The 14,283-nt window shown below is 46.8% G+C and overlaps 1 protein-coding gene across 1 annotated transcript in view; it reads right to left on the bottom strand.

The window, feature by feature from the left end:
- Positions 1 to 245: 245 nt before the first annotated feature.
- The window catches only part of ACADM (acyl-CoA dehydrogenase medium chain), an 80,788-nt gene continuing 66,750 nt past the window's right edge, over positions 246 to 14,283 (bottom strand). Inside the window, exons 7-12 of the mRNA XM_068239202.1 lie at positions 13,920 to 14,050; positions 11,569 to 11,677; positions 10,392 to 10,532; positions 9,694 to 9,789; positions 5,750 to 5,998; positions 246 to 616 (exon numbers count right to left, since the gene is read on the bottom strand). Coding sequence (XP_068095303.1) covers positions 545 to 616; positions 5,750 to 5,998; positions 9,694 to 9,789; positions 10,392 to 10,532; positions 11,569 to 11,677; positions 13,920 to 14,050 — 798 coding nt within the window. The 3' untranslated portion in view covers positions 246 to 544. The remainder of the gene's footprint in view (positions 617 to 5,749; positions 5,999 to 9,693; positions 9,790 to 10,391; positions 10,533 to 11,568; positions 11,678 to 13,919; positions 14,051 to 14,283) is intronic.

The raw sequence follows: 14,283 nt of genomic DNA on the forward strand, positions 1-14,283 counted from the left end.
AAGAGCACCAAAGCTGCGGCGAGGGACCAAAGTGCCTTCTAGGGACTGGTAGACACACCAGGTAAGAAAAGATAGATTAGATTGTTCGCCTTAAAAGTCCTTTAGGAATATTTTTTTTCCACTCACTCACAAATACTGATGTAAAGTGCCACACAAACTTTTGCTGTACCTTTGATTACACAACATCATTCATTTTCATCACATTACACCATGAGATTGTAAAAAGCTCCAATAAAGTTGCTCGATTGTTGTTCTAAATAGTTTATTTATTTTTTCTCCTTTAAAAACGGACGGATTGATATTTCGTCCCCTGAAGTAAAAGATGCCGCAAAAGAAAATAGGCAAAATTATCCCAGCATACAAAACGTATTTCTTCTATGATACACTTATAAGCATTATAAAACTCTCTCCTGCAGGCGGGGAATCTGTGTAATAAGAGTCATACAATCTTGCTCGGAGTGGCAGAGGATTTCCGGGATTAAAACTTTAAATTAAGGCGGAGTCTGGCTATTAGCGTTCAGTGGTCGGCAGAGGTGATCGCTCTTCACATTTTGTACTTCCCAAAGTGTTCGCGAGCAATGATGAGCCTTTGGATCTGCGCTGTGCCTTCATAGATCTGAAAAACAGAAACGTCCTTTAAGCAATTGTAGTTTCTAGAAGTTTTCACATTGTTATCTTTCCTCCTGCATTAAGGCTCATACACACGTCCAACATAACTAACACACACACACACACACACACACACACACACACACACACACACACACACACACACACACACACACACACACACACACACACACACACACACACACACACACACACACACACACACACACACACACACACACACACACACACACACACTACCTTAATTTTCAGACCATAAAATGCTCCGGACCATAAAGTGCACCTAGTTTTAGCTGAACAAACACCAGAGAAAAAAAAATACTAACCCTGGTGCATCCATGATGCAGGGGCGTCTTGTGGCTCTTCTCACCACAATTATTAAATTATTAGCTCCTTCTTGTGTCTTGCTGTGTCCCCCCCATGTTCTGTTTGTGTCCTCTTGTGTCTCCCTTGTACCTATTGTGTCCCCTGTTGTGTTGTCCTCCTGTGTCCCCCTAGTAACTTTTGTGTCCCCTGCTCTGTCCCTCCTGTGCCCCCTGTTCTGTCGGTCCTTTGCCCCTACTTTTGGCCTCCTCTGTCCCCTGTTGTGTCGTCCTTTGTCCCCTCTTTTGTCCTCCTCTGTCCCCCGTTGTCCCCTCTTTTGTCCTCCTCTGTCCCCCGTTGTCCCCTCTTTTGTCCTCCTCTGTCCCCCGTTGTGTCCTCCTTTGTACTCCTCTGTCCCCCGTTGTGTCCTCCTTTGTACTCCTCTGTCCCCTGTTGTGTCCTCCTTTGTACTCCTCTGTCCCCTGTTGTGTCCTCCTTTGTACTCCTCTGTCCCCTGTTGTGTCCTCCTTTGTACTACTCTGTCCCCTGTTGTGTCCTCCTTTGTACTCCTCTGTCCCCTGTTGTGTCCTCCTTTGTACTCCTCTGTCCCCTGTTGTGTCCTCCTTTGTACTCCTCTGTCCCCTGTTGTGTCCTCCTTTGTACTCCTCTGTCCCCTGTTGTGTCCTCCTTTGTACTCCTCTGTCCCCTGTTGTGTCCTCCTTTGTACTCCTCTGTCCCCTGTTGTGTCCTCCTTTGTACTCCTCTGTCCCCTGTTGTGTCCTCCTTTGTACTCCTCTGTCCCCTGTTGTGTCCTCCTTTGTACTCCTCTGTCCCCTGTTGTGTCCTCCTTTGTACTCCTCTGTCCCCTGTTGTGTCCTCCTTTGTACTCCTCTGTCCCCTGTTGTGTCCTCCTTTGTACTCCTCTGTCCCCTGTTGTGTCCTCCTTTGTACTCCTCTGTCCCCTGTTGTGTCCTCCTTTGTACTCCTCTGTCCCCTGTTGTGTCCTCCTTTGTACTCCTCTGTCCCCTGTTGTGTCCTCCTTTGTACTCCTCTGTCCCCTGTTGTGTCCTCCTTTGTACTCCTCTGTCCCCTGTTGTGTCCTCCTTTGTACTCCTCTGTCCCCTGTTGTGTCCTCCTTTGTCCTGTTTGCTGTATTGGGCAATGGCCCTGGCAAGCCTCCCTACCTCCGATAGGCAAAGTACTGCAGTATGCATTCCCTCCAATATACCCATTGCTGCTGCCTACAGTCAGCATTACTCACTAAGCCATCCACCCGCAGGCATAAGACATCAGCCAGCGGCAGTGTGAGGAGATCAAGGCAGCCATCCACCTGTGGATACAAGACACTGTGCGCACTAGTCTGAGTGCTGCTCTCCTCTGCCTCGCGTCTCCCTCCAGCTGCTCTACTACATCTTGCCGCTCTACTCGCTCCCAGCTTTTCAGCACTTCCTGGATAGGGATGGTGTAATGTCACTGCATGACCTGAAAGTGCACGTGTGCCACTGGGGTTACGCAGTACCATTACTAACCAGGAAGTGCTGAGAAGCCGGGAGAGAGTAGAGCGGCATGATTTTAAAAGTGGCTGCAGCTGGAGGTAGTGGGAGGCAGAGGAGAGCAGCGCGGCCTGCAGACTGGTGCGCAGAGTGTCTTCTGTCCGCAGGTGGATGGCTGCCGCGATCTGCTCACACTCGCTGATGACTGGTCCCGCCACTGCTGATGGAAACATAACGCCGCCTGCTCTGGGGGCCACTGACAGAGAGCAGAAGGAGGAGAGGAGCCTGCTGCCGGCTAGACTGGTGGGTGCTTCGCTGCGCTCCCAAAACCGTATATTCGCACTATAAGACGCAGTTTTGGGGAAGAAAAAGTGCGTCTTATAGTCCATACCATGTGTGCAAGCTAAATGACAAACTGCACAACATGTCCGCATTCAAAAACAACAAAGTTGTTCAAAAGACACGTTTCAACCTGCCTGATAGTTGGTCAGTTAGATCCTCCGGTTGGTTGGATCTGGCAATCAATCTGTTATCAGTTGGTCGTCTGGTTGTTTTCCAGCCGTACACATCCCCAACTATCTTCCATCAGATAGATAATTTGCCACATCCCAACAGTATGCCCAATATATTTGCGCAGACTGTTGGGATCGGTGTACGAGTCTTTAGTATTGGAGAAATTAAACCACTGATATGTAAGTGCAGTTTCAGCCTCTAAGCTAGGTTCCCACTTGCGCCGGATCACATGTGGCCAGCGGCAGCAGACAGTGCAGTAGGCTATATGGGGAACGAATCCACCTGGCCCGGGATTATCACAGACAGCACAGAAGTGCGTTCTGCTTACTAAAGTCAAAAAGGGGCCATTTAAATTTCAGTTGTGCAGTAAAACAGATGCCGCCCCCCCCCCCCCCCCCAAAAAAAAGCCGTTTTGCTGTCAAGTGGGAACACAGCCTGAGACTAAACTTTGACCAATGACAGAGAAGCATGGCACTGTGACACTAACAGAGGCTGAGGCCACACTATGTCACTTACGGTGCCTTGTACTGCATTGTGGCTGCACTGCACAATCGATAGGGGAGACTTTACAATATTACCTCCCTGGCGGTATGATTATTTCCAGATTTCAGGGTCTTTTCAGCACGTTTCTGGCTCTAAAAATCAGTAAAAAAATATCATGCCGCTAGAATGCCAGCAGCAGCCCCAGCTCTCACCTCCCTGGGCTCCAGCGCTGCAATTTTCCCTCCATGCTCCGGGTGGTGCTATAACTTTGTAGTGAGATCACTGATGGCGATCTCACCAGAGTGATTCAGAGCCTAAGAGGACAGGAAGGGGAATGGCTACCACAGTCCGGATCCCCTGGGAGGTGAGTAAAAACGCCCCCTGCGCACTATACTCTGCATTGAGCTACTGGGGGCTAGCCTGAGCGTACCTCAGGGTTACCGCCAGGGAGGTTAACACCAGAAATGAGAGATATGGAGCCATATTTATTTTTTTACAACACCAGTTGCCTGGATATCCTGCTGATCTTTCAGGCATCAGTAGTATCTGGATCACACACCTGAAACAAGCATGTGGCTAATATGGTCAGACTTGCCTGCTTGTTCAGGGTGTATGGCGAAAAGTATCAGAGGCTGAGGATCAGCAGGACAGCCGGGAAAATGGAAGTGAATATGTACAAGAAAATATTAAGTTAATATGGTAGCCTTCATATCACGCTCACATTCAGCAATGGTACACAAACTAGTGATGTAGCAATGTAGGGATAAGTATAGCAGATGAGTCACTGAGTCCATATGGTGGGAGAGAAGAGCACACAAGTAGGAGGGCCCTGCCAAAGAGGCTTACAATCTAAGGACATGACTGCTCCAGCGCTTCCTTTTCCCCATAACAGAGGTTGCTGGACAGCAGGTGTAAGGAGGTGGGGAGATCGGGGCATCCCTGGCGTCAGAGGAAAAGAGAGTGAGAGACGGAGATACAGACACTGAACACCAAAGTTACACGCTGGCATTGATGGGCACCCTGGACTGGTGACACCAACCAGCTGCACTGTTTGTTCCCCGGGTAAATAAGGTCATCATCTTTCCATTATCCACTCTTCTTCCTACTCAAAAGAGACATACACACATTCAATTTCAAATAGCCAATGATTGGCCAAATGTTATCACTTCCATGTGGTATGAGAGCTTACCTACACAATCTGTTCATAGTATTCAATATTGTTGTCCCACATACTAAATGGAGGTAGTAGAATTGGCCAATCAAAATTTGGATGCGTGTGTACACAACCTTACTAACAAGATAATTATGTAAACAATCTCAAATGTTTAGAGGGAAAATGCTCTCAGATGGTAAACCAGACGGATGGTCCTCTGACTTGTTCTATTCATCGTGGTCATACTGACCAGAGAAAGATACAAGATCTGCTCTAGGACATACAAAGAGAGGAATGAGCTGTGTTTGTGTTACTTTGCATAGCTGGAATTTCAGGAAAATCCATAGTTTGTGCAAGCTTTGACCTCTTATTCACAGCTGAATGAATGCAGAGGGCAGAGCAAAGATATGGAAAAGTACATAAATGCAAAGGGTCAGTTTGTTATACTGTAGATACAGTACTGTATAAACAGGACAACTGTCCTTGAGAAAGGTCCATCTGCAGATTATGCTTTTCAGTCACTCTCACTTTGTACTCAGGAAACAACCTAGTTAGATTTGGTACACAATATAACAGATTTGTGCCATGCACAGTGACGCAGCCACGCACGTAGAGACGCAGCCACGCACACAGACACAGGCACGCACGGAGACAGCATGAGCACAAACCTCTCATTCGGAGTGTCTCAGTTAGTGCTGGTGTTGGGTATCCTACACTTCCAAACCCAAATTATGCCGAACACCACACTTCAGCACCCAAGCTAGTGGACAGGGTCATAGGAAAGTCACTTGCGCTGCGTCTCACGTGACTACGATACTTGGAGTTGTGTGGACCACAATCCTGTGACCGTGTGGAGTTCGGCATAATTGGAGTTTCCGAATCCAGGATCCCGAATTCCAACACTACGCATGTCTGTTGCACAGGAAGTCATATAAACTATTGCTATAATGCCATGTCTGTTTTTTGTCCAGTGTCTGTAGTTATGCTTCGTTCTGCTCACAGCAAGGGTGACAGAAGATCTGTTGCAAATAGGCATGTATAAAGGGATCCTAAACAAAACGTAGGATCAGTCATTGTCTGATGTGGAAAATGGTGGACACACAGACAAACAGTATTATGTACTTTTGCTCCCCCTTTCTTAAACACTCTGGAGGGGTTCCTACAGTTTACTGACCTGATAGATTTTGGCATCCCTCATCAGTTTCTCCACAGGGTAGTCACTGTTGAATCCATTACCCCCGAAAATCTGCACTGCGTCTGAAGCCACCTGGTTGGCGATGTCACCGGCAAACGCCTTGGCAATGGAGGCGTAGTAGGTGTTCCTTCGTCCGGAATCCACCTCCCAAGCTGCTCTCTGGTACCCCAAGCGAGCCAGCTCCACCTTCATGGCCATCTCAGCCAGCATGAAGGAGACAGCTTGATGCTGAAACAGACATGAATAATAGGAACGTTATCTCAAGTTCTAATAGTGGTCACTTTGACAAAGCCGTTACCGGATTCCAGCCCGAAACAAAAGGTCAGGGGTCCCTTCTTTTAATGTGCACCCCATTTCTAGTTTAGGAAGCAAGCAACAGTTTGGTGCTGAGGCTAGCAACAAGTTGTGTTGTCATGGAGAGTGGAAGAGGGAGCATGGCACAGCACATGACGGAGTAGCTGAAGGGTTAGGTTAAAGGACTCACGAGGCGAAATACTAAAAAAAAAGTTAAATACCTGCATGAAATTTGAATGCACGGACCACGCCATCCGCGCCCTCCGTCGGGTCCCCGCTGCTCAATGTCCCCCTGGGCCGGCTCCCGACCCCACAGCCTGGGTCGGGCTCTCCTGCCTCCGCTAAAATGGCCGCCGGAGCTGGCCGCGGCTGTGCAGTCCGCACAGACGTGAGTGTGGCTGCGCGGCTCTAGGGCCTCCCCCTGCTCCACGCTACAGGCTGTCTCCTGTCTCCCGGGGGGGGGGGGGGCAAGAGCTGCACAGCCGCAGCCAGCTCCGGGAGCCGGCCCGGAGCATACAGTATCTGCTCTTAATCATATATTGATACATGCTAGCGCTTAGTATCAGGTTACGAGGCTGCTACTTATTGGGATCCCAGGTGTGAGTGGCGTGTTTGAGATGTGCGGGTTAGAGTGAGCCCAGCCGGCTGTGCTATTTTTGCTATCATGGAGAGCAGTTTTTATGGTTTTAAGCGACGTGTTAGTGTGTATACAGTGTTTTTCTAATTTTTTGAATAAAGCCAATACTGGTGAAGTTGATGCAGAGTCTGATTCCCATTGTTTTGTAACAGTTCAAACTTGTGCTCCCCCACAACTATTGGGGTATCACCAAGACACTGATACCTGTGTGTTCAAGGATCTCTTTTTGTTTTTCTGCCCCCCCAAAACCTGCAATATTTACCTACCGTGATCCAGCACAAGCGCAGTAGCGGCATTCTGATTGGGCTCAGGCTGAAATAGCCAAGCTGGAGCGGGTCGGCTATTTCTGCCTGGGCCCAATCAGAAATCTGCTACTACGCCTGCCCTCGATTGTGGTAGGTAAATGGCTGCCAGCGCTGGATCCCAGAGGGTGAGGAAGATGGGGGAAGCTTCATTAGGATCCAGGGGTTTTCCCTTCCCAAGGTAAGTACCGTCCTGTTTTTATTATTACAGATCCTCTTTAATGATGCGTGTTTATACATCTTAAAGAGGAACTGTAGTGACAAGAATAATGATTAAAATTGTTTGGTTTTTACAATATTCATTTACAGATTAATTGGTCAGTGTTTGCCCATTATAAAATCTTTCCTCTGCCTGATTTACTCTACACATCAAAGAGAAAAGCCATCCATATGGCAAAGAACATGTAATCAATGAAACAATTATCTCAAAAATAAATATAAATGCTTTTTATTAATGGAGAACAACCATGTAAAAACAATTAAAAACACAAAGTACAGCACATGAGGACATAATAATAGCCTATAATAAATATTGTGATTACATCAATCTTCACAATAGAAAATATGAAAATAAACCTGGGGTCTGACGGAAAGAAATATATAAGTATAATCACCTGCGCCACAGAAACCAATTTGCACACATGGCCGATATTCAAAAGGAACAATGACCCAATCAGGGTAAATTATTTATATATATATATATATATATATATATATATATATATATATATATATATATATATATATATATATATATATATATATATATATATATATATGTGTGTGGACAAGGAAACTGGACACCAGAACCTCCGTAGAAATAGTAAAGATATGAGAAGTATCTTCCCCAGAAAAACACCCCAGGAAGTAAACGTCCGCTGTGCTGTCCCTCACATGTATCACAGCTAAACTGCTGCTTCTTCAGAGGATAACGGATTACTAACGTGCTCTCCATTAAATACGAACCCCGCCGCCGCTGCCGCCCTAGCTGTCAGCGTGACGTGGCCACAATATTTATTATAGTCTATTATTATGTCCTCATGTGCTGTACTTTGTGTTTTTAATTGTTTTTACATGGTTGTTCTCCATTAATAAAAAGCATTTATATTTATTTTTGAGATAATTGTTTCATTGATTACATGTTCTTTGCCATATGGATGGCTTTTCTCTTTGATGTGTAGAGGTTTATTACATCCTAGGCAAATGTTGTTGAGGTGGCTCTTTTGTTGTACATTTTGTCTGCCTGATTTACATTCTGAAATTTATCACTGGTGGTGACATCTTTAGACCTGCCAGGTGATCTGTATGGAATACAAAGTTGGAGAGGCGTGGCAACACCCTAGGCAAAAAGGTAAAGGAGACAAAAACGGGACCCCAAATAGTGTAGTATGTTAGATAGGAAAAGAGTGAAGAAAAGAAAATACGAAATACTACTCACAAAGGCGGGTTGCAGAAAGCAGGTGGAGACAATGAACCTGTCTCCACTCAGGGTGGTCCTGCCAGACCGGGATGTGGTTGCTCTCCTTATGAAAAGTGACAGTGAACTTCTGTGGTAAGGACCACAGGTGTTCTGTCTCAACCCCTACAACAGGGGACGTTGGGGAGGTGGGGGGGGGGGGGGGGGGGGGGTAAGGTAAGCACAGTTAAAGGGAAAGGCGCCCTGGTATGTATAAAATGGATTAAAACCAGCTTAAAATTGAAAAAGGTGAGGAGGCTTACCTCAATAACGAAATTCTTGTATGAACAAAGAATTTTATTTAGCACAGGCTAAAGAACTGTATCTGTACGGAACGTTCATTACTGAGAGTTCTATGCACAGAGAGAGATATTGCTTGCTAGGCAGTGGGAAAAAAAGCCTTTATTTCCCACAATGCAACAAGGTTCACAGGTAGAAGACTGTCAGGACCATGCTCATGACATCACACTGAGGGAGGGGGTTTCATCACAATATCAGCCATTCATCCCCTCCCCTGATGATCTATTGGAGAAAATATTTCTGGGAAAGGGAGTATTGGCTACTGAGTGGGATGAAGCTCAATCCTTGGTTACAGTTCCTCTTTAAAGGACAACTGTAATGAGAGGGATATGGAGGCTGCCATATTTATTTCCATTTAAACAATACCAGTTGCCTGGCCGCCCTGCTGATCCTCTGCCTCTAATACTTTTAGCCATAGACCCTGAACAAGCATGCAGAAGATCAGGTGTTTCTGACATTACTGTCAGATCTGATAAGATTAGCTGCATACTTGTTTCATGTGTGGGATTCAGACACTACTGCAACTAAATAGATCAGCAAGGCTGCCAGGCAACTCATATTGTTCAAAGGGAAATTAATATGGCATCCTCCATATACCTCTTGTTACAGATGTCCTTTAAGACTCATTACTCTGGGTACAAATAGGAAAGAATAACCAGATCTTTTGTGCCAAGGACAGATATATATGCAAGTGGGGCTGATATACAAAATACCAGGCAGCAGTGTGTGTTATACATGTACCAATGGACAGCGAGCTGCCAAAGGGGGTCTGATGCCAACAAATCTCAGTGACCAGATCTGTAAGGCATTTATTGATTTGTGCAAACTGAGGTAAATAGAACATGAACATACTAAACATACCATGACATGTCTTCTACGCATGGCGAGATGTCATGTGATGCCATCTGTTCCATTGGCTACGGCATTCACCTACCTCAGCAAGAAGCTTCCCAAATGTCCGCCGCTCCATGGAGTACTTTGTGGCTTCATCCAACGCCCTCTGTGCCAGGCCAACCGCTCCAGCTGCCACCTGTGACAAAGACACCAACATTAAAGTGAACCTCCGGACTAAAAATCGACTCAGCAGCACTGAAAAGGCTTGGTGTTTCTTTAACAGTTTCACGGCATCAGAACTTTGTTTCTCTTATCCAAGCCTCATTTTTAGCTGCACAGAAGAAAACTGCCTGGGCTTTTTTTCCCTGATGCTGTGCAAAGCATGATGGGATTTCTGATGATGTTGCTCTCGTTCTGCTGTATTAATGCAATTTTTTTTTTTTTTTACATTTTGAATTTCACATTTGAAGCCTAGCGTGTGCAGCTGGGAGGGGTAATCAGGACACAGGACAGTTGGAACTGTGCCTCCTGCTCCTTGTCACCTCCTTTCAGCCAAAAAGATGGCTGCCCCCATGACAAAGATGGCAGCCCCCATGACAAAGATGGCAGCCCCCATGAATCACAAACAATTGCCTGTTCTTTTAAAACAGGGTGGGGAAAAAAATATATTACCTACCTATTCTAATTAACATAACTAATGTAACTTAATGACAGTATGTTTGTTTAGGCTGAAGTTCCCCTTTAAGGCAAAGCTCCGTCTGCAGATACAGAAGACGTGCTATAAGGTAATGATCTTACTGGTGGTCTGGTCTTGTCAAAAGCTCCCATAGCGATCTTAAAGCCGGCTCCTTCTCCAATCAGGACATTTTCTGCAGGAACTCTGACATCCTCAAATACGATCCCCCTGGTGTCCGAGCATCGCTGGCCCATGTTCATCTCCTGCAAGCAGAGAACTCCATTATAGATCCACAGAGCGGGAACCATGTTTTCTTTCCATTACAGTCCTTTAAAACCATTTACAATCAACTATGTACAACAATGTCATCAGTGTGTGTTGGGGCTGTTTTCCATAACATGCGTTTTGCATGCGATCATATTGCAAAAATGCTAGGTACATTTCAAACGAATGGAAACTGATATTTCCATTAGTGGGCTGAGCTTGCAACGTGATTTTTCCTGATCACAATTGTCGTGCATTCTGCATTTTTCCTGCGATTTGCATCCTATACAAAAATACTGTATGCAATAAAATTGCATAGCAGTCACGCTATGTGATTTTTCCGCGATTCGCTCATTCAAAATATTTTACTGGACATTTTACATAGCCATTTTACTGGACATTTTACATAGCTGTCCTATAAACCGGGACCCTGATCAGCAATGCGGCCTATCTGCATCACTGCACTTGGCTGCATGATTAGTATCACCTGCCAGCAGTTTAAAGCATTGTAGCCAGGCCCGGATTTACATCACAGGAGCCTATAGGCACAGAGGTCCTGGTACCCTAGACTTCACCCTCCATGAACCTACAAACCTGAACCACACCGCAAGTGTGCTTGCTGGCCCAGCTCTCACTTCTCCCGTACTACTTTTGCCCCTCATAAGCAGCTACAGGTGTCCCTTAGCACTAGAAAGCCAGAGGTACCTCTCATTTATACTCTGCTCAGGACTCTGCATAGGAAAGGAGGGATGGAGGCACTAGGAGAGGGGAGTGAGCCACCTTCCCATCACCAGGCGCCTGTAGGCACGGGCCTACAGTGCCTTATGGTAAATCCGGCCCTAATTTTAGCCAATGGCCTTTTTATTCCTCAGGCCCTCAAATGTAAGACGCTCAGGTCAAAATGCCCATGTCCCCTAAAACGCAGAATATCAGTAGTGTCAGGCTGTCCTTGTTAGATAACACATCAGGGGTATATCCTATGGAACGAAGCCGAAAGGGTGCTCGGATCCCTCACACAGGTCTGCAAGCACTTACCTTCCTTCCAGGCTGAACGCCGGGGGCGTCGGCATCCACAATAAATCCTGTGAAAGCCTTTCCAGTGGAAGCTTTGGGGTCCGGATCCGTCCGAGCCAGCAGAAAATACCTGCAAAATGATATGGTTAAATGTATATTCATTTCACACAAATATGTACTTTCTGAGAGATGTTACTTCAGAGAGGTGAGGTCACATGTATTATGCAATTATAGTTTGAGGTAAATAGAAGCAAGCCAAATCACCTCTTCATCCCTATTGCACTATTTGAACTCTACACATAAGCCAACATCTCTGCCAATCACCTACTGCATTGCAAGGGGGGTGTGGCTACCTAACTGGCAATGAGCAACTAAGGTTTAGTATAGACGAAGCAAATTTTCCTCAGATAGTCAGCTGAATAGGTTATTTCTGTCATGCCCGATCTGTTTCCCAATAGTTTTTTTGATCGATTTTGTATACAGTAGAAGAGATCTGTCAAAAATAATCGATCTGATCAAATATCTGACTGAAAATTGCATCGTGTGTACTAAGCATAAGTGTTTAACAGCCGCACTTCAAAATCACATATCAAATAAATATGCTGTGTAATCAGACACAATCTGTATTCAGTTTATGGCATACGTGTAAAACTGTGGGCCAAATCTGGCCCTTGGAGCCATCAGGAGGTTTCCCCAATTTTCATTATATTTGGCCCACTCTAGGCCACCAGAGAAGCTATATTGGATGGTAGGCCCTAGATCACGAGGGAAACCATATTGGTGGAGGGGGACAGCACTAGACAAAGGAACTGTATAATCGAGGGGCGGTACCACTACACAACAGGGAACTTTATAGTGGAGGGAGGGCACTAGACACCTGAGCCCCGCCCGACTGCAACATAAATCCCACCCGCGGGAATCTGTTTCTTCACTTGGTGATTGTTCTCGCACTTCCCCGCTCCATGGCAACAGACACCTTGCTAGCCTGGAGGCTGATGACGCGTATATACAGTATCTGAAGTGCTCTGTCGCTCACGGAATTTTGTGTACTGATCCCTGATGGGTGAAGGAGATTCCCCGGTGTGGGGCACGAGACAAGTACTCAGCTCTGTGCTGAGGAAAACTCCCTGCTGCCAGCAAGGAGCTGAAGGAGCCAGTCAGGAGCCACCAGCTAGGTACTCCAATATATACAGCATTTACCAGGAATAGCACAGGCATGCAGTGCTAAATAACTCTGCACACTGCTAATTAATATAGATTTATTAATATATGCATTAACCTCCCTGGCGGTAAGCCCGTGCTGAGCACGGGCTATGCCGCCGGGAGGCACCGCTCAGGCCCCGCTGGGCCGATTTGCATAATTTTTTTTTTGCTACACGCAGCTAGCACTTTGCTAGCTGCGTGTAGCATCTGATCGCCGCCGCTACCCGCCGATCCGCCGCAATTCCTCTCGCCGCGGCCGCCCCCCCCCCAGACCCCGTGCGCTGCCTGGCCAATCAGTGCCAGGCAGCGCTATGGGGCAGATCGGAGTCCCCTCTGACGTCACGACGTCGATGACGTCGGTGACGTCATCCCGCCCGTCGCCATGGCGACGGGGGAAGCCCTCCAGGAGATCCCGTTCTTTGAACGGGATCTCCTGATCTCCGATCGCCGGAGGCGATCGGAGGGGCTGGGGGGATGCCGCTGAGCAGCGGCTATCATGTAGCGAGACTTTGTCTCGCTACATGAAAAAAAAAAAAAAAAAATTAAAAAAAAAGATTTGCTGCCCCCTGGCGGATTTTTTGCAAACCGCCAGGGGGGTTAAAGGACTTACGAGACGAAATAGTAAAAAAAAAAAAAAGTTAAATACCTGCATGAAATATCAATGCATGGAGGGTGCCGTCCGCACCCTCCGTGCCATTCCGCCGGGTCCCCGCAGCTCAATGTGCCCCCCGGGCCGGTCCCGACCCCACAGCCCGGGTCGGGCTCTCCTTCCTCCATTAAGATGGCCGCGGCTGCGCAGTCCGCATATGCGCGAGTGCGGCTGCGCAGCTCTAGGGCCTTCCCCCCGATCCACGCAACAGGAGACTGCCTATAGCGTGGATTGGGGAAGAGGCCCTAGAGCTGCGCAGCCGCACTCGCGCATATGCGGACTGCGCAGCCGTGGCCAGCTCCGGCGGCCATCTTAGTAGAGGAAGCAGAGCCCGACCCGGCCTGGGGGGCACATTGAGCTGCGGGGACCCGGTGGAACGGCACGGAGGGCGCAAACGGCGCCCTCCGTGCATTGATATTTCATGCAGGTATTTACATTTTTTTGACTATTTCGCCTCGTAAGTCCTTTAAACATACAAGCCTGAATGAAGGGATTAAAATTGTAGCTCTGGATTACGTACCAGTTAGCTTTGCCCCCGTTTGTGATCCACATCTTCTGCCCATTGATGATGTACTCGTCACCCTTTTTCACTGCTCTGGTCTTTAAGCCTGCCACATCTGAGCCGGCTCCAGGTTCAGTCACACAGTAGGCCTATGGGACAAATTAAACAAGAGCCTTGTGAAAACTCATTCAATTAGCGCATAAACATAACATTTATTATAAATATTTAGTCAAATTAAGTCATATTTCTAATTTGTTTTGTAATAAGTGTACCTGAGCTGACGTGACATAAACACGTGCATATAATGTACCAAACAAGTTAATAACTATGTGAGCAAAAAGGAGGGGGTTCTGCAAAAAGTATCCAATCTTTATTAAGACAG

The sequence above is a fragment of the Hyperolius riggenbachi genome, chromosome 6 (assembly GCF_040937935.1).
Source record: "Hyperolius riggenbachi isolate aHypRig1 chromosome 6, aHypRig1.pri, whole genome shotgun sequence".
NCBI classification, from domain to species: domain Eukaryota; kingdom Metazoa; phylum Chordata; class Amphibia; order Anura; family Hyperoliidae; genus Hyperolius; species Hyperolius riggenbachi.